This window comes from Anolis carolinensis, chromosome 5 (genome assembly GCF_035594765.1).
Source record: "Anolis carolinensis isolate JA03-04 chromosome 5, rAnoCar3.1.pri, whole genome shotgun sequence".
In the NCBI taxonomy this organism is placed as follows: Eukaryota; Metazoa; Chordata; class Lepidosauria; order Squamata; family Dactyloidae; genus Anolis; species Anolis carolinensis.
In genome coordinates, this window is record NC_085845.1 from 16,252,549 (window position 1) to 16,276,107 (window position 23,559).

At 40.0% G+C, this 23,559-nt stretch overlaps 1 protein-coding gene across 2 annotated transcripts in view; it reads left to right on the top strand.

Moving 5' to 3' along the window:
• The window catches only part of gpat3 (glycerol-3-phosphate acyltransferase 3), a 39,748-nt gene extending 23,955 nt beyond the window's left edge, over positions 1-15,793 (top strand). For both annotated transcript variants that reach the window (XM_062981582.1, XM_003221236.4), the window contains exons 3-12: positions 1,160-1,430; positions 3,427-3,501; positions 5,175-5,264; positions 8,412-8,505; positions 11,421-11,536; positions 11,729-11,784; positions 12,274-12,359; positions 14,054-14,182; positions 14,412-14,491; positions 14,769-15,793. In XM_062981582.1, the coding sequence (XP_062837652.1) occupies positions 1,160-1,430; positions 3,427-3,501; positions 5,175-5,264; positions 8,412-8,505; positions 11,421-11,536; positions 11,729-11,784; positions 12,274-12,359; positions 14,054-14,182; positions 14,412-14,491; positions 14,769-14,889 (1,118 nt within the window). In that variant the 3' untranslated portion in view covers positions 14,890-15,793. The remainder of the gene's footprint in view (positions 1-1,159; positions 1,431-3,426; positions 3,502-5,174; positions 5,265-8,411; positions 8,506-11,420; positions 11,537-11,728; positions 11,785-12,273; positions 12,360-14,053; positions 14,183-14,411; positions 14,492-14,768) is intronic.
• Positions 15,794-23,559: the final 7,766 nt, after the last annotated feature.

Genomic DNA, 23,559 nt, shown 5'->3' on the forward strand with positions numbered 1-23,559 from the left:
TGTGTAGTCTCAGCTCATGGCTTTCCTGTTGTCATTCTGTGGTCTATCTCAGTTCTTTCTGACAATGTGACCCCTAGTTAGCTACTCCATGGCAGTCTTCTTGTAAAGCACATTGTAACATGAAACACCAGTCTTTACTTGCATAATTCATTACTGTCGGGCCAACCCTGAGAAACATAATCTGTGGAGAGGTTGTCCCTTGCACCAGCTGTTGAGTTGAAGGATTGCATTGTTTCCCAAGGTTATAGAATTGTCCTCTTCCATGTGTTACCTGGGGCTTGTATTACACTAGGATATCTCAGGCTTCTGTGAGGTTTTTTTGGACCAAACTAGTAACCTTAAAGCAGACAAAATTCAATAGTTTGTATGAAGCGATTGAAGTCTGCAGTATTGAGTAGTGTATGCTTACTAAAGAGGTCCATCTATTGAATTACTAGTTCTCTAGATAGAAGAACAGATGGATAGTGGCTCTTGTGTTGAGGCAGCCACATTCAACAGCTAATCAGTAATCTAGAAATATTCTACTAAACCATACTAGTCCATATAATCAACAGCCTCTTAGAACTGAAAGGGTTAACAAGGGCCATCTAATTCAATCCCCTATAGAATCACACTGGAGAATCTAGAGATTCTTAGAGAGGTGTCCTCACAGGTTAAAAAATGTTTCTTTATCCATTCCCCCCCTTTTTGAGTGGGTTCTATACTCCTAATCCCTGGAGCCTCCGGTGGCGTAGTGGATTAAAGCCTTGTGACTTGAAGGTTGGGTTGCTGATCTGAAAGTTGCCAGATTCGAATCCCACCCGGGGAGAGCGCGGATGAGCTCCCTCTATCAGCTCCAGCTCCATGCGGGGACATGAGAGAAGCCTCCCGCAAAAATGATAAAAACATCAAAAACATCTGGGCGTCCCCTGGGCAATGTCCTTACAGTCAGCCAATTCTCTCACACCAGAAGCGACTTGCAGTTTCTCAAGTCGCTCCTGACATTAAAAAAAAAAACCTAATCCCAGCAACTGTATGTGGAAGGCTGTTGTGAATTGTCTATGAAAGAGGGTGCCGGTTAATCCTTACAACTTGCTGCAAAGTTGACTTATTTACTCTTGCCTATCTTAATTTCCCCATCAACATGTAATATGTTCATTTCCCTTTCTTGACTTGGCAGTTATCATACAGAGAGATCACACCACGATGGAGGAGGCAAATGCTGGCCTGCGCCGGGGTGACTTTGAGCTCTCGGATGTTTTTTATTTCTGCAAAAAAGGATTTGAAGCCATTGTAGAAGATGAGGTGACCCAAAGGTTTTCCTCAGAGGAGCTGGTCTCTTGGAACCTTCTCACCAGGACCAACGTCAATTTCCATTACATCAGCTTACGGCTGACTGTGGTGTGGGTTATTGGAGTCTTCGTGCGGTATTGTCTCTTGCTACCTCTTCGGTAAGTTTGAGGATGAAATGCAAAAAAGGCAGTGGTGGGCTAAAAACTGATCAGCTGTCATATTTCCTAGCAGAATTGTTGGTATATTGGAGATGGTAGTATTCTGGACTCTGTGCCAGAGTAGACGGAACTACATATTGTCAAGAGTCAGACGCCAGTTAACATACAAAACAAAGTTTATTCTGAAGATAAGCCAAAAAATAACATAAACACAGGAAATATCCTTGAAACACTTCACTTTTCAGTGTTTCGAGAGTAGATTGAACAATAATAACTCAAAAACGAGCCACGCTAATTTCCCATGCTGGCATTCAATAAAAAACTAAATAACGCTTCAATTCAGCTTTGGGAAACAAATAGAGTTAATTGCTGGAAAATAAACAAACTAGAAAAGCAGTAAAGCTGCTTCCATGGTGCAGATAAGCCGAGAGCCTCAAAGGGATGATGAATAGCCGTCGTCAGAAGAATCCAAGGTCAGGTTGGGAGGCAGCAGAAATTCCGAAAGACAAACCAATAGTCAGAAGCCGGGAGTAGCAGTCAGTCAGAGGGCGTAGACAGAAGCCAGGTCAAATTCAATCCAAAGTCCGAAGAGGGTGCAGTCATCCAAAACAGGTCCACGATAAGACACAGCGAGAGCCAAGCTAGATGATATCAGCAGATTCAAATCATAGTCCAAGTTCAGTCTTCATGGAAACACAGAGATCCCAATGGCGCCTCAGCAACACCTTGCCACACGCAAAGTGCAGTGGCCAAACATTCCCATTTTATTCCCCTTCCTCCTGGGTGACCAAACACTCACACCCAAACACCAGGTGTCCCAAATCTACTCAGAGTCTGAACTCCACACGGCTAGAGCTCGTGGATCTGGAGTACCTAGCAATTCGTCGGAGTCCCAATCATCCTGCCCACACTTAGCCCCATGAACACTTAAAGAACCATCCTCCCTTCTCCAAGCATCCCAATTGGGATCAGCTCCTGCAGAAACCCCAGGTTCAGAAGTATCCATAAGCCCCAAATCCCCAGACATCTCCGGTGGCTGTGCCCATTCAGTGCCCGCTTCCCCAGCCACCACCTGTTCCTCAGCATCCATCTCCTCATCTGAATCTTCCTCAGAAGATCCCTCATATAGCTCTCTAAGTTGCTTCCTGCGCAACTCCTCCAGTGAACCCTCATCACGAGGGTTTTTTCTTCCTCTTCGAATTCCATCACCATCAACCATAATCCCCGAAGGCGCAGTCACAACACATATTATTGAAGAGAGGCAGCATAGTGTGGTTTGAGAATAGGCTATGACTTTGGAGACCAGCATTCAAATTACCACTCAACCATAGAAACCCACTAGGTGACCTTGGGCAGGTCATACAAAGAGAAACTCCTTCTGAATATATGTTGTCAAGAAAACCTTGTGATAGGTTCATGTCAGGGTTCATATGTTGTCATGAACCTTGTGATAGGTTCATGTCAGGGAAATAATGTGATGTAACACAACATCATATTACTGATCCCTGACTTAAGGACAGTCTGGAATTTTATGAGTCTTGTTTATTGAATGCCCTCCACTTGGTGGCCCAGTTGGCCCTGACATTGGTCTTTTCTAGGTGTCAAATTACAACATGTTTTCATTAAAGTCTCATTATATCCCTGTGGTGTTTATTTTTCTGTCTGTGTCCCTGTTCAAAAGATTTCACCTCCCTTTCTGTCTTGCCTTCACCTCCCTTTAGGCTGGGAGAGTATGACTTGCCCAAGGGTCACTCATTGGGTTTCCATGGTGGAGCAGAAATTTGAACCCTGGACTCCAGAATCGTAGTGGTTTAATGGCCAAACCATACACCATGCTGGCTCTCTCCTATTAACTATACAGTGATTAATAAGCCAAAAGCTGATGCTTAGAGGAGGGCCCATTTCTTGTTGTAAACACTTTGATGCTGCTGTTAGGATTAGCTGGTCTGAAATGGAGAATAGCTTTTGGACTGTCCCTTTTCTTCTCTTTTTCCAGTGTTACTCTGGCAACTATTGGAATAGGTTCCATGATTGTGGGCACCACGCTGGTGGGACAGCTGCCAAATGGGGAGTAAGTGGATTTTATTTGCATTTGTAACTCATTCAGGAAAAGAAGACATTACAAAATAGCATAACAAAGGTTTGACTTGACCTTAGGCAGACTTCTTGCATTGGTGGTGCTATTGTTGCAACTAAGTGCTGGAAATATGCTTTGTCCTAAAATTGCTTAGAATGCAATGTTGGCAGTGCTGGCAACTTACCAAAGCATAATATCATTTTGTAAGAACTGTTCGATCTGAAATGAGAAACAGACAATTGAGTCAAGATGAACAAAGAGCCAAGACACTTGAGAAAGTGATTAGGAAGAATTGGGTGATCTTTCTTTCAGTTGTTGACCTCTGGGCAATGCAGAATGTGGAATTGTCTAGGCTCAATATTATGTTAAAGCTGACTGTAGACTGTGCAACTTCATATATTGTGGAGGAATCAGAAATCCTTCTGCTTAGAAAACTAGATGTCAAGGACAAGTCTTCCATTGTTGTGCCTGATTAACATTTGTTCTTTGGATAGTATACTTCCCCTCCTTGCAAATGTCCTTATATGTCATATATTTCTCACTTGCAGCCTGAAGAAGCGGTAAGGTTGAGAAACTGCTCAACTGTGTAATTGACTCTTTGTTTCAGTTTTTCTTTGTCTAGACCTTTGGCCCCTCAGATGTTTTGAACTTCACCTCCCAGATGCTTCCAGCCAACGTGGTCTCTGTTGAGGGCTGTTGTGAGTTGAAGTCCGAAATCTCTGGAGTGCCAAAGGTTACAAACCATTGATCTGCCAGTGAAGGACAAATTAGCAATAGCACTCTGTGCATGAAAAAGATGGACATAGAATGAGACACATATAAAAGGTTGAGGAAGAGTCTTTCCTTGTTCGGGAATGGCAGAAATGCCAGTGTTCACTGAGCAGGGCATAAACTTGATTCCATATGCATTTCATGACCTTCACAGCTAGAGAGAATCTAGCCTAATATGGTTGATAGCTTTGTATATGTTTGGATTTGAAAATACCCCCACAAAGACATGCTTGTTCTACTAGGTGGATGGCACCATTTTCGATGGAGAAGGAATGCATTTAGAGATGGGAATGATTGGGAGGAAAAAAATTCTATACAAGTCAGTTCCGTTTTGGGCTTTCTGGGTATTATAATACAGTAAAGCCAAGGCTGTTTCTGCACTATAGACTTAATGCAGTATAACATCACTTTAACTGCCATGGCTCAATGCTATGGAATCATGGGAGCTGTCATTTTAGAAGACCTTTAGTCTTCCCTGCCAAAGAGTGCTGATGCATTTCTGAATTACAAATCTTAGGATTTTGTTGCATTGAGCCACAGCAGTTAAAGTAGGATGGAACTGCATTAATTCTACAGTGTAGATGCACCGTGAGTCTTTGTAATATGTGAGTTTGTGAAAGTTTTTCTGGAGACAGTTTCAGCATTGCTTTTTCAGTTGCTGCTAGGCAGACAGAGCTACTGAGCAGCCATTAATCTGGCCTGCTACTGCTGTTCCTCCTCCTTTGTATTGTTGTTGTTGCTGGGTTCTTGCATACTGACCTCATCCTGAATGGTGACGTGATATGGTTGATTGCATGATAATAATTGGTGCTGTAACTCTGTGCTAATGAAAAATGGCTTCTGTCTCTCTTTGTGTGTGCATTTGTTATTCTAAATGGGTGTTCCCTCTCTTGTAGAACAAAAGACTGGCTGAGTGACCTTGTCCATCTGACAAGCTCCCGGATTCTGGTCAGAGCACTCTCTGGCAACATTTACTACCACAACAAGTAGGTGGAAACAGATATCCTTACTGTAAAGTGATGTATGGTTCCTTCTTATGGTGCAGCAAAATCTTACATTAGCCTAGTTTACGTATTAGGCAGAATGAGTTGAACATGTCTGTGGGCATGAATATTGTGGCTTGTTTATGAATGTGATTAAAATATTCTCTCTGTAAGCCTCTAGATTTTCCAGTGTAACTCTATAGTAAATTTCTGCCAGAAGCTGTCCATAGAGTTGTTTTGCAGGATCTAGACATTCCTAGAGAGCTGTTCTTGAAGTTTTGTTTAAATTCATGGTTTTCCCACTTGACCCCACAAATGTGGAATACTGACTGTACTACATCTTTAACAACTTAGAACTGCAGTGGCGCAATGGGCTAAACCCTTGTGCCAGCTGAACTGCTGACCTGAAGCTTGTGGTTCGAATCTGTGAGACAGAGTGAGCTCCCGTCCGTCAGCTCTAGCTTCCCATGCGAGGACATGAGAGAAGCCTCCCAGCAGGATGGTAACACATCCAGGCGTCCCCTGGACAATGTCTTTATAGACGGCCGATTCTCTCACACCAGAAGCAACCCAATTAGCTTCTGATCCAATTTTAAAAACTTGCTCTGTAGAAGGAAATGTGAGTTGGAGACATGCCACACTTAAAGCTGGCCTGTATACAAAGGGCTAGTTCATTCTTTGGTATTTGTAATTGGAAATTGATCTATATGTATGGGTGTTTTAATGTAAAGAGTATTAAAATTGGAAGCCTCTATTAGAAAGCTTCCGGCTGACAATGTATGTCAACAGTTCCCATTAGCCATGGTGTCAAAGCTGACAGGAGTTAGAGTCCAGTAGCTTTCCCCATCACTGTCGAGGCCAGAGTATTACTATTATCATTATCAATCATCATCATTAATGTTTAAATCCACTGTTTTGCTCTGTTTCTTTATTGGGCTGGTTTTTGTTAATGCTTTTATTGTTAACCACTCCGGAAACTGAACACAGAGGAAAAGCAGAGAGAATAGTATTCTTAAAGACATAGAAAACCGGAAAGTTTCTAACATTGCTACATGTGATAACTGACAACAGGAATGCTTTATTTAGTTATAAAAACAGATTTGTCCCAGTTGCACTGTTTGTAATTGTATTCTCTTCTGTGCCAGTTTATACAGTGCTCTGCTCCACTTTTGTCTGTCCAGTGGGAAGAGCAAGGATGTCCTTGCTTATCCATCACACAGATGACTCATTAAACACGTCCTTCATTGTGAGGCTGGATGGCATGATTTTGTTTTGACAGTCGAATGTGAAGAGTTGACACAAGTAGCCTATTTCCATAGTTGGAGAGTGTCCGTTTCATATATGAGGCTGTCTGTATAGTGGAAGGGAAGGAGTTTTCCTCCCTCCTCTGGAAAGGAATATCATAGAACATATTATTTGAATCAGAAATCTGGCTTAGTGTATTTCTTCATAAAAAGGATGTTTGTATTTGGTCATAAAAAGAATACTTGTAAAGTCTTGGAAAGGCTTTCAACTTTCAAACCATAAATGGTCTGGAAATTCCTACTGATTGATCTGTGCTGCATTCCTTTCAAGTCTTGAAGATCTGTGTCTTCATAGTGGTTTTTAACCAAGACTGTACTTGTCTTAGCCGGAACAGCTATCTTTAATACTATATACCTTTTTTGTGCTTATATCTGTTGAATCCATTATATCTTGAATGTGCAGTACGATTCCTGTATCAGTGGCACCAGTTCCTACACTTTCACTTACCCACAGCTGACAAAATAAGTCATCTCTAGGGATTTTCTAGGTCCTTAGCTATGCACTGTGGAATTAGTGTCAAGTCAGTACAAAGTTGGAAATAAGTAATATAGCAAAAGAAAAGTACAATGTATTAAGGGAAGGAAGATGTTACAAAAATGGTACAGAACTCCTGCACAACTTTCATGTTTTTTACCAGGGATGAAGGATAGGTGTTGGCACGGTTGTGAACAAAGAGGGGTGTTTAATCATATGATATGGGAGTGTGATCGGGTGCAAGAATACTGGAGAATGATTGAAGGAGAAATCAATAGAATGCTAAATCTACAAATAGTAATAGTTAATAGAAATGTACTACATGCAAGGATAACAGAAGTGAAGAATATACAAAAAGAAAAAATTAATAGCATGTGCACAAATTGTTTTAGTGAGGGGTTGGAAAGATAAAACAAAATGGACTCTGACGAATTGGTATAAGTATATAGTTGATATGTTAAATGTAGAAATCTCAAATTGCAAATGGAATAATAGAGATAAATTTGAAAATATTGCAATAATCAAGGGGATGTGGGAACCAGTTAAGAACTATTTAGAGAACGTACTAAGATGTGGAGTGGAAAAATTAAGATTGAGATTGATATTTCAAATGTAACTTCTGTAGTTTGTTGTGTATGTACAAGGAGGGGAGGGTGGGAGTGGGATAAAACGACAAAACAACAATAAAAACAAATTTTAAAAAGTCAATACAAAGTTTATGATATGGTATAATATAGTACGAGGTGTCACAATGAAATTAATGAGGTTCTGTACAAAGCAACAGAAAACAACCCCCTTTTGCAGCAGAAACACTTTCCCTCCTGTTAAGGATACATACACAACTTGTCTTTGTAGTAGATTTTACACAAGGAATATTTACAGTATAGTAGAAGACTTGGACTCGTCTCAAGTTCTTCTTGACACTCCCAGACAGCTGAAACTTTCTTACTTGAAAAAGGCTCTCACTAGTCTTGTTCTTCTGCATCTTTCAACTTTTTCTCCAGTAGCAACTATTCATCAACACCACCCTCAACAATAGACAAGCTTTTTTGCTACTTTAGTTCCTTTTACAGCTGCTCCACCCTAATCAAGTGGCTTGGTTTTTAATGCTTATAGTATGGTTGGGCTTGAGCTTTACACTTACTTGCACTTCCTTATTGTTACTTAAGAAATGACAAACAGAAAAATTCTGATATGAGGCATAGTATTTAGTTTTATATTAACTCTCAAGCAACCAGAAACTACATTTACTTGGCATCTACCAATCCCTGTGAGTGCTGGGTAACTGAGAGTCTACTGTACCTATAATAGCACATAGGGTAGCTGATGTACCACAAAAGTTGTGAGTAAATGTATGCCATGTAATTGCAGGGAGAACAAACCTCAGAAAGGTGGAATTTGTGTTGCCAACCACACGTCTCCGATAGATGTTGTTATCTTGACCAACGATGGCTGTTACGCAATGGTACGTCAATGTATTACGTGTTTTGTAACAGCGAGGACCAAGAATTGTGCAAAGTCTTTACAAATTCACTCCAAACTGGCATTGAGCTATAGCTGACTCCTAGTTTCTGGTAACTGTGAAGAAATCAGTGTGCTAAGTGCAGTTTTCTCAGTGAAATTCCTAGGAAAGAAACTGTATGCTTAAGCAAGTTACATCGAGGCTGAGGATCCATTGCAAACAGTACAGGTAATAACTATCGGTGCAAATGTTTTCACTTACAGCAGTGGGTTCTCAAGCTTGGGCCTTCCAACATTGGGATGAAATTCTTACAATTTTGCAATTTGTCTGAGGCTTCCAGGAGCTGAACTCATTTGGAGGGCCATTGATTTACAGAGCCAAAATTCACAGTATAGCAATATTTGAAGCACTTTGTTTTATTTAGTACAGGATGTCCCCACAGATTCAGTACCCACAACTTCACTTAACTCATGCTCCAAATAATATTCTCCTTGCAAGACTTTGTGAGTCTCTTTAAGTCCTTCAGTGCGATTCTATAATATGCTTCAGTCCCAAAATATAAGGCTTGCTAAAATCCATAGTTTCAGATGTTCACATTGGTTTTGGAACATATCTCCTGCAGATACTGGTTCGTACTGGACCAGTTTGATGATCCTTTAGAGAATACAAGAGGATAGATATCACTTCTTCAGCCTGAAATTTGACTAGGGATTGGGGTGGGAAAAAATGGAAGAGAGAAAAGATACAGGATTTAATGATCCCTGAAAACATTAAATGCAGATTCTAACAAGAGGTATTCAGAGGCTTTATCTTATCATTACATCAAGCACCTCTTGAAAAACAAAGAATAAGATTGGATTGTCTGGCAAGGTTGTGCAAGAAGGTCTTTGCCATCAAGCCTGTCCCATCAATTAAGACCCTGTTGTGCAAGGCTTCTGAAGGAGCAATGTTTTTGAAATAATAAGTCTCCTAAAATGTGTACAGTGTTCCCTCACTTATCGCAGGGGTTAGATTCCAGGGCCACCCGCAATAAGTGAAAATCCCTGAAGTAGGGACACTATATTTATTTTAATATTTATACATTATTTTAGTAGTTATACACTATTTTAAGTCTTTATCGACCAATCGTGTGTTGATAAATCGCCTCCTCCTCCTCCTGTTGCCGCTTGGGCTCCTTTTCTCTCCCTTTGGCTTCTCCTTCCTCCCTTCCTTAGGCTGTAAATTATAATTTTTTATGATTTATAATAGTCTTTTAGAGTTTATTGAAAAACCGCGAAACAACGAATCCACAAAAAGTTAACTGCGAAGTAGTGAAGGGATATTGTAGATTAATGGAAAAATGACCCTTTTCTGTCCACGAGTTACCTTTGAAAATGCTCCTGACCCGAGCTTCACGATGGGCTGCTTCAGACAGCTGATTTTGGGTGTCATGAAACAGTAGCTAATTACTTATTACAGTAGTTGGATTTTATTACTAGAAATGAGGAGAATTTATATTTTCTACTTCACTTGCCAAAATAGCTTGCCTGTTTTTGAGTACTGTGCATTTTGACTTGAATAGGAGGGCGACAATGATTTGGTGCTGTGCTCAGGCCACAAAATCTCTGGGATTTGTACTGTTCTGTGTGTATGCCATCACCATAGGTGATCCCTTGTGGCCGAATATGATTGTCCTCCAAGGGTAGAGTCTGATGGTGAGTCCGTAAGTGACTGCCAAGCCCTATTTTGGATCTGCACGGTCTGTCACAATAAGGACATGTTCTCTGCAAGGATTTGCTTGAGGCACCTTCCTTTCGGCACATTTCACCCTTTTGCCCTCTATTTGTGCCTCTTCAAAGACCATAGCACTGTTGGCAACAGCTGACCTCTAGTTAAAACACTTGAGGGCCAGGGGTTCCCAGTTTTTGGTGTTTATACCCTGTTTCCCCGAAAAAGAGACATCCCCGAAAAATAAGACCTAGTAGAAGTTTTGCTAAATTGCTAAATATAAGGCCTCCCTCGAAAGTAAGACCTAGCAAAGTTTTTGTTAGGAAGCATGCCCAACGCCTGCCAAACAGAACACCAGTGCATGCAGGATTGGTAAATGTACATACCAGTTGTACATGGAAATAATGGTAGTAACAAGAAATTCTTGATAGGATTCACAGTTTGTCTGGTTATGCTGGTTTGTGATGACAACTACTGTACAGTATATAATAAATGTTCATTTTTTTTGTTCAACAATAAATGTGAATTCTTCTTCATGGAAAAATAAGATATCCCCTGAAAATAAGACCTAGCACATCTTTGGGAGCAAAAATTAATATGAGACACTGTCTTATTTTCGGGGAAACACGGTACCACATTTTTTAAGGTTGGCCTTAAGCCCATCTTTAAATTTCTTTTTTTGTCCACCGACATTCGATTCTTCAGCTGAGAATAAAATAACTGCTTTGGGAGGCAATGATTGGGCATTTGGACAATGTAGCCAGTTCAGCGAAGCCGATGGCAGAGAATCATTGTTTCAGTGCTGGTGGTCTCTGTCTTCCAAAACATTGACATTTGTCCGCCTGTCTTCTTCCCAAGAGATTTGCAGGATTTTTCAAAGGCAACACTGATGGAATCTTTCAAGGAGTCTTTGTAGATGGTCCATGCTTCATAGACGTAGAATTGAGTTGGAAGGACAATAGCTTTATAAACAAGCATCTTGGTATTCCTAGAAATATCCTGATGATGTCTGGCTAGAAGGGAAATAGGAGATTATGAACCTTAAGTCTCCCTTACAAGATTCAGCTTGGTGGTTTGAAAACAGAATTGGTTAATACATGGGAGATTGGTCCATCTATTCAGGATGCTTATTATTCTAGTTTTGAAATAAGCTGTATGTAAGGAATCAATGCTGACTTAATTCTGTTGTCTTTGATGGGTTTGGCTTATAGGTTGGCCAGGCTCACGGAGGCCTGATGGGTGTCATTCAGAGAGCCACTGTCAAGGCCTGTCCGCATGTCTGGTTTGAACGATCTGAAATGAAAGACCGCCATCTAGTGACAAAAAGGTAGGAAATCTGCTGGGGTTTGGTTCCGGTCCCCCCCCCCCCCCCCCCTATTTTTTCTTTAATGCTGTACTTTTGTGTGATAATTGACAGGGAGGTAAAACATTAAAGCAGGGCAGAGTTTTTCCAAATTTTACATACTATGAAAGAGTTGGCAAGATAAAATTTAAAATATTTATTTTTCCTTCTCTTCAGACTGCGAGAACATGTTGCCAACAAGGACAAACTCCCCATCTTAATTTTTCCAGAAGGTACAAAACCAAAAATGTCTTCCTTCTTTTAAATTGCAGTTGAGCTCATATGTCTGATGTTGTTACATGTCAAAATGGTAGTGGAATTTCATTTTGTAGTGAGGAAATGGGAAAAGAGTGCAGTTGGTTCTCCATTTCCATGGATTCTGTTTCCATTTTTTGCCTTATCAGAAGCTGATTACATATAATAAAATGTTCACTCTCGTTATTTACATTTCTAACATACATTATTAACCCCTTCTCCGTATTTGCAAGTTTCTCTGTAGACAATACCATTTATACATCATTTTATAAAAAAAATCTCTTTAAGATAACATCACAAAGTAAATTTCAATCATTTCCTCCATTGTTATATCTTAAACACGTTTCCTCCATTGTTCCATCTCAAAGTTGTATTCAAAGTGTTGTGTTCATTTTACCACACAGTCTTGTCGAGTGTGGTGTGATTTGGGTGTTTGTTTCTGAGATTTCTCTCTTTCACATTCCCAGGTACTTGCATAAACAACACATCTGTAATGATGTTTAAAAAGGGGAGTTTTGAAATAGGTGGCACTATATACCCAGTTGCTATCAAGGTAAGGATGTATAAATATTTTGAATTGTACTCACAAATTTCTCATGTGTAAAAAGTTCTGCATACAACTTCTCTAAAAAAATATTTCCCAGTGGAGAATGAACAGAGGAAGAGGTGAACAGGACTGGCCTTTCCGTGCAGTAATTTAATTCTTTTCTGAAAGCAGTGGTGCTGGAGGTGACCTGCTCCTGGTGTTGAGTGTTGCATAATTTGAAAGTTAACCTGTGACTCTGGAGACCAGGTTTTTGAATCTCCGCTCAATAGTGAGTGACTTTGGGCAAGTCACACACTCTCAGCCTCAGAGGAAGGCAAAGACAAACTCTCTCTGGACAGATCTTGCCACGAAAACCCTATGGTAGGTTCTGTTTAGGATTGCCATACATTGGAAACAACCTGAAAACACACATCAACAACAATGTGTTGAGCTGCAAGGCTTCATTAGGTATTTGGAAAGATTAAAATGTTTTAAAAAGCTGTCCCAACCTGCTTGGGTAGCAAATTTATAAAGGCCAATTATTATGTTAATAAAACATTTAGGAGAGCTCCTGAGATGCAGCTGCCATCTTTTATGGTGGTGTTTTTCTTGTCTTCTTCTCATATAAAAGAGCAAGTATCTCTCCCAAGGCTGTATGTGTTCCTTTTACTACACTGGCTGAATTCAGGCATCTTCCAAAAAGCAAAGAATGGTTCTTCCAACTCTGTTTATATATGTGCAAATCAATATTTGATAATCTGAAATTTCTTGGAAAATATGGTAACCCTAACTTAGAGGAAATCTTGACCCATTTCGATTGTTTCTGGGCACAAAGTTTCTAGTTTAACATTCACCCCAGTAGCTGGAATAAACTTCTTGTTGGAAACACTCTTAACCTTTACAACTTAAAAGGTTTAATTCTAGCATATATCCTCAGAAGAATATGAGGATGTATGCCCAAGTTGTAGTGACTTGTGCATTAGACAAATTTGTGTCAATTTGCTTGTCATATATCACACACACAAAATCGAAGCAAACTGGTTAGGCACTGGGAAACCAGATCCTGGACTGGATAGGCTTTTGGTCTGAGCTAGAACAATTATTGTTTCCATGCTGTAGGAATTGTTGATTCTTGCTCTCTCATGTGAGCAAGATAATTTAGGGTTATAGCATCCTAGTACAGAGTGCCACTGTGGTGAAGTGGTTTGAGCATTAGACAACGATTCTGGAGATCAGGATTGGACTCCCCACTTGGCCATGAAACCCACTGGTTGATCTTGGGAGAGCCATGCACACTCAGCCCATAATAACAATAAGTATCCTAGTAGACATATTCTGTTGGGGCCATGGTTATGCAGTGGGTTTAACCACTAAGCTGCAGAACTTGCTGACTGGAAGGTTGGTGGTTTGAATCTGCAGGACGGGGTGAGCTCCTGTTGTTAGCCCTAGCTTCTGCCAACCTAGCAGTTCGAAAACATGCAAATGTGAGTAGATCAATTTTGGCAGGAAGGTAACGGCACTCCATGCAGTCATGCTGGCCACATGACCTTGGAGGCGTTTACAGACAATGCTGGCTCTTTGGCTTAGAAATGGAGATGAGCACCAACCCCCAGAGTCAGACTTGACTTAATGTCAAGGGGAAACCTTTACCTTCGACATATTCTGAAATCACATTTTGCATGGGACAAAAATTACTCCTAACCTCCTATTTTCTTTGGCAGTATGACCCCCAGTTTGGCGATGCTTTCTGGAACAGCAGCAAACATGGTATAGTGAGTTATCTCCTACGAATAATGACCAGCTGGGCCATCGTCTGCCATGTGTGGTATTTGCCACCTGTAACAAGAGAGGTATTTTCCATTTGCAATACTGTCATTTTAAGAGCAAGTAATCCTTATTGGAGCCCCAGACCCTTTTTAGAGATCACTTATCACAAACCTTTTCCTCCTTTCCATGCTACCCTCATTTTCTCTTTCTAAAAGTTCACACCTGACTGGACTTTATAGCATTTGGTTTCATGTGGTGTTGACATGGGTTGCTAACAATTGGCTCCTAAGTACTTGTTGGTTGGTTTTACAGGAAGGAGAAGATGCTGTTCAGTTTGCCAACAGAGTAAAGTCTGCCATTGCTCGTCAAGGAGGACTGACAGAACTGCCCTGGTAAGAACAAATGAAGGTTCCTTTTGGGAACTTCTTGGGGGAGAATTTTGTGCAGAAAGACTATTTGCATACAAAAAAGTGTGTATGCATAGTTTTGTTTTGTACTGGTCAGGCCAGGAACGGTTGTACAGTATTTGGGGCATCTAATGAAATTGTGTTGCTGAACCTTCTGATACTGATGGTTTATCCTGATTATTTATAATGTATTATTATTGTGGCTCAGAGTGCCATGTCCATAATAATTCATGTATCTCCCTTTGTTGTCTGTTGCTTTAAGGGATGGAGGTTTAAAGCGAGCCAAGGTGAAGGAAACATTTAAGGAGGAAGAACAGAAAAATTACAGCAAGATGATAATAGGAAATGGAGCATCATCAAGTAAACAGGCAGACTCGGATTGATCTCTTCCAGCTGATATTTCTTATGTCTCATTGCTATAGACAAAGTGTGGATTTTTTCCCTCTGTTTAGTCAAAAGAAAGCACCAGGGAGAGGCAGTGGAGGGCGCTGCTTTTTTCTTTTTCTCATTGGTGTGCTTGTGTCCACCGGTGAATTCCTGCTTTTGATGTCTGGAAAAGAAAAATGCATTGAAGCAGAACAGAAATCCCCAGTTGTCTGAATGGGCTGCAGCTACTGAATCCTTGCCCAAAGGGAATGTACATAATAATAAAATCAAGTTATTTAATTGTGCAAATGACAGTTGCATCATTCATGTGGTTATGGAATGTTTGAACAATTCTTCCTCACTGGTCACTCTGGATGGGCTGCTGTGTTTGATTGTTTGAGTAGATGGTCTTACATTTCCAAGATTGTTTTACTGGGTGTGCATTTTGTTGTCTTTGTTGTTGATGAAGTGTTTTGGGTAGAGAGTAAATATCTGAGCCTTAGGCTAATTAGCTGGAAAATGTAAAGTGTCTAGTTGATGATCCATGACAGTTAAAATGAAGGATTAAAACAGCCTGCAAACAAACTTTGAAGAGGAAAAGAGTGAGTTTGCTTGTTGTAGAAACCCACCTCTTCTTTTCAAAACATGCTATTTAAAAAGTCTAGAAAACTGTTTAATACGGTCTCTTCCTCTGCAGACACCATGCACAAGAGAAATGGGCAGGTGATTTTGAAAGTTCTTTAAAAAAAAAGACTAAAAGTTCAAAGAAAAAAACCCTGGAGGTGAACAAATGTATAACGCAATGCACTTCTCTCACGAACTGTGTTGGCAATGGCCTATATGTATATTTGTCACTTAATGTCTGAGAAATATGTCATATTGCCTTATTGTAAATTAAAATAAAAAAATCTATATTTCTAACTTGTGGTTGTTTTAATTTCTTTCCAGAACAGAGTGTATAGTTTAAAAATAATCACACTAAATGCACTACTTAAGGAGGCACAATGTAACAACATATCTTGGCCCACTTACTTGTCCACTTTAAAAGTCAGCCATGGATCCACAAAGTCCTCTGACTTTTCAGCATGGTGTGGAAGTGACCCTGGGCTCTTGAAGCACAAATTCTGCTAAGTCCTATTAAGATGGCAAAATGAATATGGTCCGGGTGGCAAGAGCAGCATCTGTGCAAATGGAAGACATATTTAATTAAGTATGGAGAGGCTTATCACTAGAATGTTGTGCACCAAGTGCTAAATTGACCACTACAACTTTTAAGTACGATGATTTATTTTACAGCTTTTCATTGCTGGCTTCTGTTGTAACATCTCAGCAACACACAATCAAATCAATTTGGACAATTTAAATGATAAAACAAAGGTAGTACAAACACTTGGGGAACATTAAACAGTTGCACAATGTAAATGTTTGAAGTTGATACAAAAAACTATTTGTTGGATGAAGTCTTTAGGTGGGTAAAGAAGGGTAACGGTAAAAGTTTTCTCTTACGTTAAGTCTTGTCATGTCCGACACTGAGGGTTGGTGCTCATTTCCATTTCTAAGCCGAAGAGCCAGTGTTGTCCATAGACACTTCCAAGGTCATGTGGTCGGCATGATTGCATGCAGCACCGTTACCTTCCCTCTGGAGTCCACTGACATCTCATATTTGCATGTTTTTGAACTGCTAGGTTGGCAGAAGCTGGGCCTAACAGTGGGAGCTCACCCCGCTCCCCGAATTTGAACCACTGACATTTGGTCAGCAAGTTCAGCAGCTCAGCGGTTTAACCTACTGCGGCACCGGTTTGGGGGCTTAGGTGCCCAGAGTCTTTTATAAATAGCTAATTTTTAATGTGCCAGAAGGAGACTGATGTTTGTGTCAACTGAGTTTTCAATTGAAGCATTTCTAAACTGAGATGCTACAGTAGAGGAGGCCCTCTCCTTGCTGGTGATGAGACACAAGACTGGATCTACACTGCCATATACTCCAGATTATCTGCTATGAACTGGATTATATGAGTCTATATTGCTGTATAAATCCCCTTCGGGATGAGAAGGGTGGAATATAAATGCTGCAAATAAATAAATAAAATCCAGTTCAAAGAAAATAATCTGCATTCAGAAACTGGATTATATCTAAGTGCAAATGGGGCCACAGATGAGGCTGTCCAACAGATTTCAACTCATAGGCATGCATATACAATAGGGGAGGAGCTGCATACTTTCAAATATCAATGTTCACACCATTTTGGCCATTTTACTGTCAGTACTATCACTTTGAATTCAGACTGGAAATGTATTGCCAGCCAATGCTTTTGAACTAATGTTAAATGATCTCCATAAAAAGTTCCTGTTGATCAGTTTAGCTGTTACGTTTCACTTCTGAATTGTCTACAAGGGCTGGCCTTGTACTTTAACTGGGTAGTTAGCTGCGCTTGACCTACTGGTGAATCAATGCTGGTGTGAAATATCTGCCATCTACATCATTGAGAGATTACCCAAATTCCAGCAATCATAGACATGGAAGGTAAACAGGGATCCTCCAATGTCATGGTGAATGTGGCCTGGAGTTGGTGCTTTCATACAAAGGAAGTATTGGACTATTAGATATTCGGTCTACCTAGCCTAGTGTTATCTGTAGCAGAGGAGAGAAATATGTGGCTCTCCAGAAGTTGGACTATAGTTCCCATTAGCCCTATCCAGAATAGCAATTTTATCAATTGCAGCACACTATCTGGAGGACTATACTTTATCCATCCCTGAACTAGTGAGTGGCAACTGATCTCTAAGGTTTCCCATATACTCTCTATAGTTTGCACAAAATATATATTTTGCGTCAATGGGTTGTACATGTTCTCTGCTAATGAGGATCCACCAACTGCAGGATACAGTAGAAGGTCTCCATGGTAGATTGTAAAAATGACTTCAAATGGGGAAAAGTAGACAAGGTATATTAATGATTGCAATCAGAAGATCTATTGGATCAGGGACAAGCCATAAGAGTTCAAGTTGATAAGGATTATCTGTGAATATGGGTGAAAGAGAAGTCTTTGCTATCATGTACGATAAGAATTTTGTCCTGTCTGATCTTGTTTAAGCAGGGTCAAGTCTTGGTTAGTACTTGAATGTGAAATCACCAATAAATATTTGGTGTAGACTATATTTCAGGGGAAGGAAATCACCTCTGAGTTTTCTTTACTTAGGAAAACTGAAATCCGTGGGGTCATCACAAGTAAACAAGAGACTTAAACACAACATGCAGATTTAAAAAAGACAATTGAAGAACACTTTTCCTTTTTACAGACCACAGCCTAGTTTCCGCTCTCTTTTGAGTTCCCTAAAGGGCCAGCAATTAGAAAGTAAATACTTTTATTTATGTAAGACTATTTCAGAAGACTGCAAAAAGAGCATAACACTTAGAGCAAAGATAGGCAATATGCTGAATTGCAATGTCCAATATTCCTCATGATTTTGGATATGTTTCTTAGGATTAATGGAAACTGTAGTTCAGCAACATAGAGATTTTCACACTACAGAATTGCAGGACCATGATTGATAGTACATCTATTGGGCTGAGAGCTCCATAAACTAGAAAGCCTAGGCTTTAGCATGGCGATGAAAATAGAATTATCGTGTTATAAGTGGATAGTGTGAAAGGGCCCACGAAAGACTGCACATGCTTATGGAAATTACTATATACAGTAGAGTCTCACTTATCCAAGCCTTGCTTATCCAAGCCTCTGGATAATCCAAGCCATTTTTGTAGTCAATGTTTTCAATATATCGTGATATTTGGTGCTAAATTTGTAAATACAGTAATTACAACATAACATTATTGCATATTGAACTACTTTTTCTGTCAAATTTGTTTTGTAACATGATGTTTTGGTGCTTCATTTGTAAAATCATAACCTAATTTGATGTTTAATAGGCTTTTCCTTAATCCCTCCTTATTATCCAAGATATTCGCTTATCTAAGCTTCTGCCGGCCCGTTTAGCTTGGACAAGTGAGACTCTACTGTATATCGGAACAGCCCTGAGTTGCCAAAAAAGGCAGCAGGTCAATAGATGAGCTTTATTTGCATGGAATAAGGGCTAGAGGTTGATTATATTAATGCCCCAGTAATGGGAGCTGGCCAAATTTAGCACATACCTCTGAAAGTATGGAAGTAGAATCCAAATAGATAAGGATGAATAAATCTAGAGTTTCACCACCAGATGGTGGTGATGGCATTACAATTATTTTATTCAAGAACCAGACCGAAAGAAAGGGTGCTGTTCTGAATTTGCAGGGAATCTGTTGATTTAAATGCATATGAGTACTGCAATTACAAAATGATAGAACTTTATGGAAAAATCCATTTTCCATCTCTTGTGGATTTTAAGTATGATGAAGCAAGATCGAGCCACTATATATAAACTTTTAAATTCTAAATGATTTTCATCTCACACAGATTTAGGCTGCATTCCTACAATCCCGGGGAGAAGGGCGGGGTAGAAATATTGGAAATAAAATAAATAAAAATACAATGTTTATTTGTGAGTCAGTCTATTTCTGAGTAAGCCCTAAATATACCTCGGCAAGGTTGCACTATGATGCTCATTCCTCACTCGCTTCCCGATTGAAATCACTGGGACCTGAGGTTGATGGGATTGTGGCCTGTCACTCTGACTCAAAATGAGCAAAACAAATCTAAATGTCAGTGAGCAATGAAACAAATGCTCTGCCCATTTTGGCAAGTACAGATTTTATTTAAAAATGACAACTCCTCCCAAAATATGTATTTCCTTCTTGCTTTGTGTAGGCTATATTTCAAGTAACTTCTGACTTATGGTGACCTTATAGTGACCATCTCATGGGGTTTTCTGAGCTATAGTGGCACAATGGGTTAAACCCTTGTGCTGGCTGAACTGCTGATCTGAAGGTTGGGTTGCTGACCTGAAGGTTGCCGGTTCGAATCCGAGAGATGGGGTGAGCTCCCGTCTGTCAGCTCTAGCTTGCAGGGACATGAGAGAAGCTTCCCAGCTAACACATCTGGGCATCCCCTTGGCAATGTCTCTGTAGACGACCAATTCTCTCACACCAGAAGCATCTGACACAATTTTAAAAATGGGGTTTTCTTAACAGAATTTATTCAGAGGAAGTTTGCTCTTGCCCTTCTCTGAGGCTGAGAAAGTGTGACTTGCCTCAGCTCAACCAGTAGGTTTCTATTGCTGAGCAGATGTTCAAACCAGTTTCCAAATCCAACATTCAAACCATTGTACAATGCTATCTCTCCTAAGAAATTAATAGTCTACACATTCCCAAAGCTAAGAATCATTTAAAAAATCAATGTACAACAATATAAATGACAAGTAAACAAACGGGAAAGATTATCAAAATGGCATTCATGGGCCTTCCTGAAAAGAGATTTTGCAATCTTCCTTAAAAATGGGATGTCTTTATCATCAAGGATGGCAACCAATTTGAAAGAGGTAAGGCCATTTCCAAAAAGGCCCCGTTTCCTGTAAAGGGCATTGAGTGGCACGTATGAGTTTGTTGTCAAAGACCTCCTTCTAACACAAAATTTCAAAAGGGTTGCATTTCTGCCAAAGGCTCATTACTAGTCAAAGACGGGGAGGAACAATTTGAAAACGCTCCTAAAACTTTTCCACACTTAGTGTCCATTCATATTGGAAAATGAATGCAGTTTGACATTACCTTAATTGCCTTGGCTCAATGCTACAGAATCATGGGTACTGTAGTTTAACAAAGGCTTTAACCTTCTTTGCCAAAGAGTGCTGTTGATTCACTGAATGAAAACTCCCAACATCCTAGGAATCAAACCCCAGGAACTCACTGTAATGCTATGATTCCACTTTTGTTGCCATGGCAATGTCCTATGGAATATGGGATTTGCAATTTTGGAGGGGTATTTAAAATTCTGAGCCAGAAACTTCTAGTACCTCACCAGACTACAAACCTCGGAATTCCATTGGCTGTCACCATAGTAATTAGAGTGGAGTCATAGTGCTATAACTGTATAGTGTGAAAGGGCCTCTAATAAGAAAAAATGTTACCATATCAAAAAGAAAAAATACCATATCTATATATACATATACATATACTGTATATATCATTGAAATAATAATAATACCACTCAGATTTTTGTCTCTGGATCAAGAGCCTAAGTGGAATTTATTTTCAGATAAGGAGATATAGGTTGGCGGTTCAAATCCGGGGAGTGGGGTGAGCTCCTGCTGTTAGTTCCAGCTTCTGCCAACCTAGCAGTTTGAAAATATCCAAATGCGAGTAGATCAATAGGTACCACTCTGGCAGGAAGGTAATGTCACTCCATGCAGTCATGCCAGCCATATGACCTTGGAGGTGTCTATGGACAACGCTGGCTCTTCGGCTTAGAAATGGAGATGAGCACAAATCCCCGGACATGACTAGAATTAATATCAGGGGAAAACCTTTATCTTTACTAAGGAGATAAAGGATTGTAAACCAAAAAATCTTATAGGTTTTTCATTCTCTTGTACAGCTCTCCAATATTCCAGAGAGTTTCGTATAAGTAAACACTCTGCAGAATTAGGCCCATTGCCCATGCTGGAGAGCGAGAGAAATAATAATAATAATGACCCCAGGATCAGAATACAGGCTCCAAATGATGTTTGCCATCTCTACCTGATTAGATTTCCTCTACTATTTTTTATTATTTGCTGGATAAAATCCATACAAATGAAATTCAGGCATACTCAGTAAATAATAACGAAAAGGTGAATTTACTTTATGAGGACGTAGGTACACAGAAGACCTCATTTTGAATGACACTAACTCCACTGCTCACCGAGCTAATTCAGTCCTCCGACAGTCGCCTTTCTCTCTCTCTATTTCCTTCTAAAAGGCATTGCCTCTGCCTTTTATGCTCTTCCATTGTGTATGTGACCCCTTTTAAAACGGGTTCTTAAGAAAAATTGGTTTAAAAAGACAAACAGGAAACCACGCACACTTCTCCAACAATACGATGAAATGGTTTAATCTACAGTACATTTCTTTTTAGAGGAAGATTTTATAGCTGGTGACATGTCTATCCCCCCCTCCATATACACACACACAATTTCAATAGGAGCTGGAAAAATTATATTGGGGGAAAAGGCACAGAATGGGCAAAGATAGATAGACACTGTATAGGCTACAGTTTTCTGGAAGGTGCTCTGTACCTACCGCTCCTCAACAAAAGTAACTTGTATAACCTCTGCCTTTTGCTGCCATCTATATGTCCTAAGATATATACTCTTTTTTTGCAGAAAGCAAACGATTCTGACTTTTTTTTAACTTAAAATACTTTATTGTTGTTTTAGTATAACAACAACAACAACAACAACAACACTTTATTCATATTCTGCCCTATCTCCCCAAGGGGTCTCGGGGCAGATCACAGTACACATACACGGCAAACATTCAATGCCATTTGGAGACAGGACAGAACAGAATAAGACAGACAGAAGGAGGCATGTAGTCTTGAAGTCCAGTTTTGTGGTGCTTTGGAGGTTGAGATTGTGCTCATATTCAGTCACAGGGAGTGCTGTTGCTCCATTCTCTATGACAAAGAGCCATCAGGACTTCCTCCTTCCTCTCAATCACTGCATTTCTGGCCTTGTTATTTATGGTGTCGTAAAATACCTCCCTCGCAATTTGCGATACTTAATTTCTCTACTTACAGCTTATAAGCTGTTTTCGAACTGCTTAGGTAAACAGTGAGCTGGGCTTGAGGTCGAGCGCTCACTCCGACCGGGCTTTGAATTTTTTTATTCAATTTTAATTCTTTATTTTAATGGTTTTACTCTGTCTTGCGAAATGCCCAGGAAAAATGATCAAAAGACAGCAATACTGAACAATGAAATACTCTTTTAAAAATAAAGCCCTCAAGAGGCCTTTTGAATGCTTTCTGCATGCAAGAATACTGGAAATTGTAGGCAAAGAACTGAAGGCAAGCAATAACAACAGGAGCAGCAGTGGCAACAGCAACAACAGCAGCTACAACAATTTCTTATTTGCCTCTTCCCAAGATGGGGAACAACATAAATTAACATAAAATCAATATTGCACAAAGAAGTAAACATACAAATCATTATACATTAAAATCACCTGTGTGTGCGCGCGCGCACACACACACACACACTAAAATGTAAAATGTATAGTTTATATGTCTTTGAACATCTATAAATGAACTGAACATTTTCAGGCTTCAATTCATCATCTTCAGAGCTTATAAAACAGGCATGGGCAAACTTGGGCCCTCCAGATGTTTTGCACTTCAACTCCCACAACTCCTAACAGCCTATCAGCTGTTAGGAATTGTGAGTGTTGAAGTCCAAAACACCTGGAAGGCCAAAGTTTGCCCATGCCTATTATAAAAGCTTCTTTTAAAAATGACAACTCCCAGAATCCCCCGGACAGCATGGCCAGTATTGTTGAGAGGTTGTGGATGCTGCAGACTCCCCAAAGGAACATTTCCAAACTCAGTTACACCAGATGTCACCAGTGAGCAGCTAGTGAGACTCATAACTGTTGGTTAGGCAGAGTTTCTCAAACTGTGCTTCTCCAGCTGTTTTGGACTTCAGCTCCCACTATTCCTAACTACTGGTAGGCTGACTGGGATTTCTGGGAGCTGAAGTCCAAAACACCTTGAGGAGCGGGTTTTGGG